Below are 12,181 nucleotides of genomic sequence, written 5' to 3' on the forward strand. Positions count from 1 at the left end.
CTCCCCCCCCACCACCTCCACTACCTCCACCTCTCCCTAATGCAGAAGTCCCATCCGATCCAAAACAACCTCCAGTTACCATGGAAACCACTAAGAGACTTAGTTGGCCACAGTCCACGGGCATATGTAGCAATATAAAATCGGAACCTCTTTCTTTTGAGGAAGGTTTAAGCAGCAGCTGTGAACTGGGCATGAAACAAGTTTCCTATGACCAGAATGAAATGAAAGAACAGTTAAAAGCATTCGCACTAAAAAATGCAGATTTCTCTTCCTATTTGCTTTCTGAGCCACAAAAGCCTTTTACCCAATTAGCTGCTCAGAAAATGCAGGTGCAGCAACAACAGCAGCTCTGTGGAAATTATCCAACAATACACTTTGGTAGCACGAGTTTCAAAAGGGCAGCATCTGCAATTGAAAAGTCCATTGGGATTTTGGGAAGTGGCTCCAATCCTGCCACGGGCTTGCCTGGTCAGAACGCTCAGATGCCCGTTCAGAACTTTGCCGACAGCAGCAATGCAGATGAATTGGAACTGAAATGCTCTTGCCGGCTGAAAGCCATGATTGTGTGCAAAGGCTGTGGGGCCTTCTGCCATGACGACTGCATAGGTCCTTCAAAACTCTGTGTAGCATGCCTGGTTGTACGATAAGAGCTGAGTGAAAGATGCAGTATCCCTTTTCCACACGGAAAAGCCAAATAGCATCAGCAGCAACACATCGAATAATGCAGTGGTTTCTATCATGCTAATTTATTTTGCTTTGAAGCAGGTACCTTTTCTCTATGGCATTATTTTCTTGCATTTCTCATAAAGGGGAGGATGCCTTCCCAACTGAATGGCTCACTGGCATGTCTTTTACATGTTCAGCTGCCATTCCTAGCTTTGGAAAGTTTCTTTCTGTCCATGTGTATACAAGTCAATGCCCCATTTTTGTTTTTCTTTTAACCCCGGTGTAGATAGGAAAAGGAAATTTTTAATTACTTAATAACCAGAAATGCAGATATATAAAGAGAATGAGAGGAATGATTTAAAGTGGTTATGCATTTTTCTATAGATGAGCCATTACAGCAAGGAATTTTACAGTTGACTTTTCTGGACCTAGCTTTACCACAGTGATTAAATCCTATTTAGAAAGGGGAGTCTGATTTAAATGTGTGATTCCTTGTATTTACTCCTATCACAAAAGATATATGAAAGGAGGTATGCCATTGATGAAATCCACTATCCTGAGTATTACCTTTCCTCCTGTTTTACTCTTTCTCAAAGACTATGGCAGAATATCTGGATCTTCCTTGGATTTTGTACACATATTGTAATGAAATGTGTCCTACATCTGAAATTGCAGCATGGGACTCATGCCCAGCAATCTGGTTCTAGCCCTTTGACACCTGATCATATGAAATCAATTGGTCAGCCAATAGCCATAAGCCCAGAGGATTTTAGAGCTTCATGTATGGCTTTTAAGAGTAGGTTTGAAAAAAAAAAAAAAAAAGGCCCTAAAATTCAAAGCAAGGAAATAAAATGCTGTATATGAACACATAAATGTGTTGATAATGTAAATATCCTATTCATGGTAATCAATTACTAGATATTAAAATGGGGGGGGGTGGAAATCATTGTAGCCCTTTATTGATGACACCCGTGCATTCTGGCTTCAGACCTTGCAGAGGTTGGCCATCTCCTTTTAAAAGTGTCATTGATGATAAGAGGGACTACCCAAGGCTAAAGCATCAACATTTTTCAGAACAATTATTTTTCTCTTTATTTACAACCTATATAATTCAACCCTTATTTCAAAAAAAAAAAAAAAAACTGTTCTAGGTATGGCATGTTTTGTTTTTCCCTCAGGTATATTCAATACATTCTTCATATTTAGGGGAACTGCTTTTGAAAAAGGGATACTGCATCTTAACAGTTATCTTCTGTGTGCATCCAGTAAAATCTGCGTGTTGAGTATTTGAGCTACATTCCATATACTTTGGCCACCCTCAAACCAGAGGATAGCCGTAGTTCAGGAGGCTCTGTTTTCAAAAGCAAGTTCAGAAGCACATGCACATTGAGGAAAGATGAAAGAAAATAAAAACCAACCACGCCCATTTAACTTCAGATTACAGAGCACAAAATGTGGAGTGCCATTAACCCATTGATTGATTGTGGCTGTAGAATTTGAAAAACAAACGTGGGGGGGTGGGGAATCATCTGTATCCAGGGTAAGAATGACCGATGTTTTCACATGGGATCATCCTAGTCACTGTAAACTTTTTGACATTCCCGTAAAACACGTCTTAAAAGTTGACTGGAATGAGCAGAAATTACATTCCTGAAAACAAGAACACTTGTGATTTTTTATAACAACAAACTATATGATATGTTTTTTTCTCCATATTTATTGTGATGTTGCCAAATTTCTTTAGGTGATAGAGACATCATTTCGAATAACAAATTGCTGATAGTGAGAGGTACTTTATCTTAGAAAGAAAAGAAAGGCCTGCTGCTGTAGCCATGATTTTGGTGCTTCAGTATTGTCATTTCTGTTTTTCACAGTAAAATTGGCAAAACTAATGACTGAGAACGTTAGCAATGCACTTAACCAGCCTTTCCCAAGGAATGCAGCATAAGTTCCAGCGGATCCTTAGTTTTCTCTTCACTGCACGCCAGGTTGTGTTGGGGTGGCATCCTTATCAGTGATGTCTTTTGTCTGCCTGGCTCTGATATCATCCTGATTTCAAAGATCATGCTCTTAGTCTCACAGCGGGGCACCCCTATAATATAGACACTTGCATGCCAACTCCTTCCAAATTCAGTCACTGCTTTACCAGTGTCAGATACTGTCTACACCAGCAAATTGAAGCCCATCACATCAGTAACTGACATGGTGTTGGAAGAAACTCCAGTCTACAGAACCTTTGCACTCGGTATGTGAGGTACAATTGAGGCTGATGAGGTACTGAGCTCATTATCAGTTCCTTCATTATTGAATACTGCCTGCAAGTTGCTTATTGGGAATAAGGAAAAGTGTCCTTCTGTATGTTTGATTTTTCACATAACAGGCTTGGAGAATCAGTTGTTGATAGTGCATGGATTCTATCATCCAGGTCCGATTAGCATAATTTTTCTGTGCCCTTGCCTTTTTTTTTTTTTTTTTTTGCTCCAGTTCAAATTCCTAGTGTTCTCACATGGTTTATATTACTGAAAAATTAGTATCTGTAAGCTAAAATATAAGGGAAAGGAAGAAGAGAAATTTAGATGTAAAATGTGGGTCAGATATTTTATAGGTTTCCATTTGAGATATATATACACACAAAAGCCAGTATATTTGAATTGACTGAGTAGGTTCTTAGTTTTCTGATTTCTACATGTGTCTACTATGTGCAAATGGAGTATGTTATTTACTACATGGTTATTGTGGTGTCGTGTGCAAATGTTAGCACGTGCATTATCCTGATTACTGGACACAGTTTTATTCTTATCAGGAATAGAACTTGCACATGTACCATACAATTTTTTTTTTTTTTACTCACAAAGGATGTATTTCCCTAAGTAGCACTTTTGGAGCAGGGGAAGGAAGAAAACTGCTATTCCCTAATCCTCCTCCTATAAGATATGCATATGCCTGAGGTGTATAAAGACATTTAGGTTAGTTAATGGGCATGTTAATAAGAGCATTCTGATGCAAATTCATTTTCAAAATGAAAACATTTTTTTCTTCCCCAAAGTGAGAATAGCAGAAATTTTGGTGAACTGAGCACCATAGTTATATATTTCCCTGCGAAGGTCTAGTTTGAAGAAAGCAAAACTTGAAAACAAACCTATGAGGTTGAGCCTGGTTGCTATAAAGACTTTGGGGTGGTGTGTGTTTCTGGGATGAGCTATATAGAAGGTTTAGTTGACTGCTGGACCTTGGATATTCTTACTTGGTTCAAAATAAACACACAAAAACAAGCTGGTGCATATGGTGCTTTATAATGCAGTGGAGAGTAAGAATACACATTGCTGTAGCCCCATTTCATTTACAAACCCTCGCACAATTTCAAAAGTGGAAGTTACCGTGGCCTCTGGTTTCCCAGTTCCTCCGTGGTATAATGAAGTCCCAGGTTTTAGAAGCTGAAGCCAAGCCTAGGGTAGCATCGTCTGTATGGTGGTGAGGCCCAGCACAGCGGTAGCTGCCTAGTGGGAATGACCCCTTCTGAGCACGCAGAGCCCAGAGTCACTGTCCATCTCCGTTCCCAGAGAACAATTGTGAAGAGTCGTAGAACAGGAACTCGGAATCAGACTGTCAGGGGCCTATGCAGCCAAAATGTTACTAAATATAAAATTCCTGTCGTCTTCAGTCTTCATGCTTTGTCACTGTAAAGCGAACAAAAAGCATTTTTACTATAATTTAAAGGAGCTGCTTTTTTATAGCACATACTATTTCGCTTTGTACTATATTTGATAGTTGCAGAATAATTTAGACTGTAGAAAAACTTTGTTGTATTTGTACTGTTCTTGAATGTTTCAAAGAAAGTGCTTTACTTGGTTGCCATAATTTTCTTGTACTGCTGTATTCCCCTCTGTCCCCTACTTCATGGAAACCTGATATGGTACATATTTTCAGTAGCTTTTTTTTTTTTTAATGTGTGTTCGTTTGTACTTTTTTTTTTTTTTTTTGGTCAGTATTCTGAATGTTTACATCTGTTTGACATTAGCCATTTAATGCCTTTTTTAAAGGCGGTATTACTCCTACAGTGTAACAGCAAAATGTGAAATCAACCCAAACATAACATGCATGACAAACACAGATTGGGGGCGAAGGCCCTGAACCTACATAGACATTTTATATCAGCATACAGAAAAGTAAAATCCTCCTTCAGTCCTCTACCAAAGAATATATTATTCCCACAGGAAAAACTCAGAAAAGGTGTGTAAAATCCTCAGAAGGGGGAGCAGTTGATTCAGTAAGACTGCAACAATTTAATACTGTTACGCTTGCTTTGATACCTGACTAAATGTGACTGAGTGCAACAAGCATTTAAAAAAATTTTTAGACAGTGTTTTGTTTAGAATTCAGGGATCATGCATTCTTTAATGGTGCTGTTTGTTTTTTATTTCTTTTCTACAAAGAAAACAAGTGTTGCCTACAAAAGTGACTGCTCACAATAACATAAGTTAAATGAAATGAAGTGTTTGTCTCTTCATGTTTCTCTGTCTTTCCCTTTCTCAAAGTAACAACTTGGGTTTCAATATGAAGATATTCTGGAGAAAATAAAGAAATTAAACATGAAATAATTGTCATTTTAATTTTTTAATAAAATGAAGTAATTTATATATGTTACATGTACTAACAATTGAAAATTCTATTTTAAAAAAGTATAGGGACAACTTAAACCATATACTGTTAAATTACTCATGCTGCTTTTTGGTAATGGTGACTTGTCAACATATAGTTATAACTATGTTTAAAACAGGAAAAGCTAAAACTAAAACTTCAGAAATGAATGGTAGCTGTTAATGCTTATCATTTAAGACTATATTTGAACTTTCTGTTTTCATTAAGGTCTTCATTTTTTATACCAAAAAGCATTCAGTTAAACAAATTGTTACTATCACATGTATTTTTAACTTTCAAAATGAATAATTCAGAAAATGATCTCTTAAAAGAATTGCTTTGGTTAATTTTTAAAAATCCTACATGAAATATTATAGCTAGAGTTATTTGAATGAAATGCTGTGAGCCATTAAAATAAAATTGGCTCAGTTATATTTACCTAGGTTAAAGAAATATGCATATCTTTTCAGTAAGATGAATCAAACATTAAACACAGTTGGCTATTAAATCTGCTGTTTTTTCATCTACACAGAAAATGTTGTGTTTAGCCACCAGATGGCGAAAGAGGATATTTACTTTTGTAGGGGAAAAAAAAATACTTTTTCCTCCTCCAAAAACCAAATTTAATAGTAATACTAAAAGTCCAATTTATTCACGTCAGTAGAGGATGGGTATTTCTAGGTTAATTACATTATTTTCACTACAATGATGATGCTTTTTCCATGATTTTTTCTACTAACATATTTACAAAATGCTTTCTTAATTTTATTTTGAATTGCAGAGTTTGTTTTTAAAATTTTTTCTCATTGCATTACCCCACAGGCATTATCTAGTCCAAAACCTATTAGGATAAAACTGAACAGCTCAGCATTCTCTAAGCTAGCATTTAGTGAAACTTATCCGAATGCTCTGTGCGTTTTTATTTTAATAAAAGTACAATTACACAATTTTTGTATAAATGTCCCATTATTTTTAATACAATAATGTAGCCTAATTTAAATAATAATTTATGTTAGAATCTAAAGTATTTATTTGTATCCATCATAGCACTTATCAAAGAACAAGTGATTTATCCGGTATTTACCACATAAATACTTCATTGTAATAGAACATAATTATGTTATTTAGAAGGATCCCAGCTAGCATGTAGTTGATACAACAGTTTTGGCCTTCTTTCTACAGAAGACAATTGAACAGAAATCCTAGAAAGTGTTTCACATCCCATAAAATTATTTGAAGTCTATAGATCGCCTAGACTGAATATTTCAAGCGAAGATCACACACAGTGCTTCACAGTGATCTGCAAAAATGATAAGTTGAAATAATCAAATGTCACAACTAATTTAGAAGTCTACATTGAGTAATGAACCCAGTCCTCATCCCTATAGAAACTTTTACCCAAGTTGCCAATGTAATGACCATAGACTCTCACTACTTAGAGGAAAATCGCTTGAGTTAAGAAAACAAAGGTTGAAGTATTGACCATTTTATTTAACCAGTTTTAAGTTTTGCAACTATAGTAAATATCCCATTGTGCTATCTATTTAAGTAAAGCATGTATTAAAAATATTTGACAATCTTTGAAGGGTCAACCAACCAATCTAAGCACGTGCTACACAAAAGCAATGGCCCTATAAAAACACATCAGCGAAGACTGGCTGAATGGCAGTTCTGTGAATGAAGGAACCCCTGAGTCTGCTTTTATCAGCACTTAGGATTTTTACTTAGTACCTTCATTGTATTTATGGGAAAGTCTGTTTCAGAGGTACTTTGTTTAAGCTAAAATTACCATCTAAAGTCTCATTTTAAAATTTTTATTTCTTCATTGTAAATTCACAAATTATAGTTGTACATATTTATGGGTCAAAAAGTGATGCTACAATTTATGAATACAATATGGAGTAGTTAAATCAAGCTAGTGAACATAGTCATCATCTCAAATACTTGTTTTTTTGTGGTGAGAATATTTGAAATGTACTCAGTAGTTTTGAAGTGTACAGGTCCTCATTTACTAAACTCACCATGCTGTGCAAATGGACACTCCTCATAAATAACAACTTGGCCCGAGAGTAGGGGCACCAGCTCCTTTAAAACAAGGTCTCGGACACTTGAAGTTATATACGTTCCATCTCATTTTCTATAGGGTCATCACAAAGTCTTTTGTCAGAAGTTTTTAAATTGAAAATATATTTCACTGTTGATTCAACTTATATCTGTAGTTTCATATTATGATTTTCTTTCAGGAAAACAGTGTGTCCAGAATCTTCATTCTTCAATGAAGAAGGGACACAGAGGGACCTCAGAGGAGTTCAGAACTATGGTTCCATTTTCCTTGATTCATTTCAGTGACCAGTTCTGGGATATTATAGCATCGTCCCAGATATAGCAAAGTATGACTGACCTCAGTAACGGTAGGAAATGTGAGCTTTTCCTGGGTTTCTCTCTCCTCCTATAGAAGTGACAACATTTATGTGTATCCATTTATATATAAATGAAACATTTCCTAGTGTAATATGAACATCATTTGCAAATCAGTTTGTCTTAAAATGAGGATTTGAAAGGATTGGCGTAGGAATAGGGACAGTATTCTATAATGGTTTCTAAGTGGAAGCCACTATCACATTTTATACCCCTTCTTCCTTTAACCTGTAAGTTCAATGTAGATTTCTTTGTTTCTTTTGGTGCATATTTTTGATAAAATCTTTACATCTCCCGGAAGAATAGTAAAAGCTATGAAAAATTAGCTGGTAGCTTAGAAAACGTCAACAAATTTAAAAACTTTTACAAACTATATTCAGAGTAGGACTTTATGAATAATCTATTACCTCTCCTGGATAAATACTGAATGTCCTCACCTTTTGTTCATCAGAAAGACTGTGAGATTGGTAGCAGCCAGTTTCTTTCTTTTTCTTCTTCATATGCTGATATTGGAAAGAGTCTTTGGTAGAAACTTTTCTATCCAAAAAGATTTGCTTGGCAGCAACTGGGAATAATCAAAGCTACCAGTCCTTACAATTCCAGTTTTATAATTGTGACTTTCAGTAATATTATTACCTTAAAAAATAAGCCTAAAGAAGACATTATGATCTGAATATGGAGGAGATTTTACAAATTCCCTTCATATCGATAAACTTTTAAGAGTTTTCAGTGTATACTACAGCGATTTTCCAGAGCTGTTCCAAAAAGGCCTTATTAAAAAAATATAGCATTCATTTAGAAATAATTGATAACATTAAAAATAATTTATTAAATTATTTAAAATAACAGTTAAGATAGCATGATTTTAAAATTTCTATTAAAAATAAAGATTAAAAAGTCATAGTTGATAACATTATTAAATGTATTACTTTTAAAATAATAATTGATAATATTAGTGAAATGCAGTGTAACAAGTGCCACAAAGCATTTTACAGGTATTATCACATTTATTTTTTAAAAACCTATAAAGAAAGCACCATTTTTGTATCTATAATAAATAAGGAATCTGAGGCTTAGAGAGCTTAAAGTTAAGGACACTCAGCTAAGATTTGGGGTGTAAAGATTTATCAGAAACAAAAGCTCATCCTCTTATTTGCTAGAAGATGCAATGACTGCTGCACAGATTTTGCTAACTCCTGAGGATTCCTAGAAAAATCAGAGGGTCTCAGACCTTGAAAAAATATATAGGTTAGTGGGAAAGACAATAAAATAATTTAGTCTGACAAAAATATAACCAAGATATGTGCAAGGTTCAATGAGGAAGGAAGCAACCAAGTGGGTGAAACTATGTAGGGTTGCCAGTGGCTGAGAATGAGACCTCTAGAAGGACACATATTCCCCTCATCTGCCATGGTTTAAGGGCAGTACCACGGGGCAGGAGAGCAAGTTTTTCCCCATCAGTATACCAATTGCTTTCCTCGAACAGGGTTCATCAATAAAGAGACTGTTTTTTTCTGATAATGATCTTTTTAAGTTTTTTGACTGTCCACTAGAGAAAAAAAAATCAAGCTTGTAAAGAATTAAAGTTAGTTTTCTTCAGAAGTCTTACTGGGGACTATAGACTCAGGACTATAGCCTTGGAGAGATCTTTCAGAGAGGTGCCATAAGACTATTCCAAAACTGTTTTGGCTCATCGTTTTTATACAGGCAGTGAAGGTTCAGTACGTGCAAAATCATATCAAATTCTGGGTGCAAGAGTACATCTGGTTATAGATTGTAGAGGCATAATCACTGACCCTGCAGGCATTATCTTATTGTAGGAATAGGCAAGGCCTAGGGTCATTTATCCTTTAAGGAATATAGTGACTCATTCAAGAGATGTGGGAACCGTGTGCTCTATCCAGTTTTGTCTTCAAAGCATTCTTCCAGAGAACTGCATCTTGTCACAGAGTCAGGGGCTTTGTGAAATTATGCTGGCAGGCAGACATGAGCAAGCATGGCTTTCTATATTTACTACTTGATCCTTTACATAGTTCAGAGCTCTGTCCCTAAAGCCTTCTTTCATGAATCTAGGAATTTCTTCAGATGTTAGTAATGTTAATAATTGACATTTTAGAAGTTAACATATTGAAACAATATTTATGGTGCCTGATGTCCTTGGTGGTCATTGACTCTTTAATACTTTTTTAAAAATATAAGACATATTCCTGTATGTAAAAGTCAACTAGTGTTACAGAGACTACTACAGAAACCAATGGCAAAAACATGGAGTATCTTGATATAAATTGCAAAGTGAGCAATTAATTGTTTTAAAGGAGAAGAAATTGCTTCTGACTATTCCTATTACTTAATAGGATTCAAATAAGAAAAGAAAGAGTTACACATGCAAGCTGCAAGTTTGGATTGAAGTCAAGGAACTTATAAATGTGTCATCCAGTACTTTTGAGAACTAAAAGCTCCCCACTCTGCTGGTGATCACAGAAGGAAAATATTTTCATCATTGGAGAAAATGAAAGCATACAAGAGTCATCCAGCTGATAACACCAAGATATATATAGTGCCAGAGATTAGCTTCACCTGTGTCAGTATTTTTCCAAGACATGCTTGCCTGGTTAAGTGAATCCTACCACTCTCTTAATTCCACGCTGGTGACTGAGGACACAAGCGATGACTGTCACTCCACAGAGAAGCCTAGTCTGTAGCACCAAGTGGTCCATGCTGCGTTGTCATCCTGCCTCAGCTGTGAGAGCGTGACGTTGGGTGATTCACATTCCTGCTTCGTGTCTGACTCATCATCTTGCCCACAGGCCAAACCCATCTTTTATCACCTCTTGCTTGCAAATATTTATCTTAAAGCCATCTGGCAACCTAATGTTTTAAGTATCTTAATAAGTATTTATTTGAAGATAATGTGAAACTAAGAAATTTATAACTTTACATTTAGTGAGAAATTGCATTTTCCTATTTTCAAAAAGAGATTTTAACTTCCTTTTCTACTTAAGTAAAACATGTCATCTCACTGAATATAAAAAGACCTCACTCCTTGACCTTTAATAGTTGTCAAGGGATTCTAAAGATGAAGGCACTTTCGGTGCCAAAATTCATCCAACATTCAAGAAGCAAAATTTTTTTTATCACCATCTCTATGCTAGGCCCTGAATTACACGGAATACAGCGTTTTTCTGGTGACTTGATTTTTCAAGAAAATTTGTACCATAAAACATTATCATAAGGCGGAAGAAATTTATCAGAAATGCTATTCAAACATACCTTTCTGGGTCATCCTATTTCCCAGAACAGCTTGCGTATGGATGGAGAGAATAATTGAGGAATGCAAGTTCTGAAAAGATGTCTCTTTTGAAGTTATATTTAATTTCCAGACTGCTTTATCCAGGCTCAGGGTCAAAATATTTAGCAATATAGTAGAAGATGCAAAATAGTTTTCTGCATCTTCTATTGGAGAAACTATACTTTCTAATATAAAATGGGGAGAAAGAAAGAAAAACTCCCATATATGGAGAATGGTTTGTCATCAAATTTGGCTCATCTGGAGAAAACAGCACAGATGGTCTAGCTTGCTTCAGGATTGCAGTTTCGTGCCATGCATGATTCACCAGAGAAGGTAAATCAGCATCTGTTCATTTCATTTTGTGTTCACTGTTGTAGTAATAGGTAGTAATGTGTATTAACATTCTTTTGTTGCTAGACCTTAGCAAGCAAATGAGTGTTATTTTCTAGCTAAATTAGACATTATTTTTTCTATAGTTTTACATTCAGATTAATGAAGTGATGCTGAAAAAAAATAAAATCACCTTTCCAGGTTACTAAGATTTGGGAACTCTTCGCTTGGAACACCCTTTCATCAAGACCTAAAAGTAATTTTCTTCTTCTTTTTTTTTTTTTTTTTAAAGACTATCAAAGTAATTTATCAGAAAGAAAAAACTGGACTCTATAATCAGTTATTCTTACACGTGGTTGTTTATTAAAATATGGTCATGGGACATTTCTGTTTATGACTGTGAAGGTGGATTTTAAAACATCCTTCCACACACAGATTTGACCTGTTTTTATGTTTCATAGTAGGCTAATATATTACCAAAAATGAATGATAACTTTAATAATGGAAAAATCTGATTTCCTGACTCATAGTTTAGCAAATAGATTTATGCAAATCTGATGAAGTTAGTTTCTGTGTGGAAAGCAAATGTCTTTCTGGACTGTGCACAACACAGATCCCTATATTCCTTTTTGGTCATTCCCTGAGTGATATCTTATGGTTACAGGGAGCTATAGTTCATTTATGGTGAGCCTTATATATCTCTGGACTAAAATTTACTGAAGAGAAGGTGTAATATCTCTTCTACTTTGGTATCTGTAGTTGCTTCCATCGTGCATATCATGGGGATAATTCATTAATACACAAAATAAATATTTGTGTCATAGATTTCTCTTTGCCAGG

The 12,181-nt window shown here is 35.4% G+C and overlaps 1 protein-coding gene across 1 annotated transcript in view; it reads left to right on the plus strand.

Moving 5' to 3' along the window:
• The window catches only part of ASXL3 (additional sex combs like transcriptional regulator 3), a 139,946-nt gene extending 139,262 nt beyond the window's left edge, over positions 1–684 (plus strand). Inside the window, exon 12 of the mRNA XM_011974444.1 lies at positions 3–684. Coding sequence (XP_011829834.1) covers positions 3–647 — 645 coding nt within the window. The 3' untranslated portion in view covers positions 648–684. The remainder of the gene's footprint in view (positions 1–2) is intronic.
• The last annotated feature ends 11,497 nt before the right edge of the window (positions 685–12,181 follow it).

Source organism: Mandrillus leucophaeus, unplaced genomic scaffold (genome assembly GCF_000951045.1).
Source record: "Mandrillus leucophaeus isolate KB7577 unplaced genomic scaffold, Mleu.le_1.0 Scaffold145, whole genome shotgun sequence".
In the NCBI taxonomy this organism is placed as follows: domain Eukaryota; kingdom Metazoa; phylum Chordata; class Mammalia; order Primates; family Cercopithecidae; genus Mandrillus; species Mandrillus leucophaeus.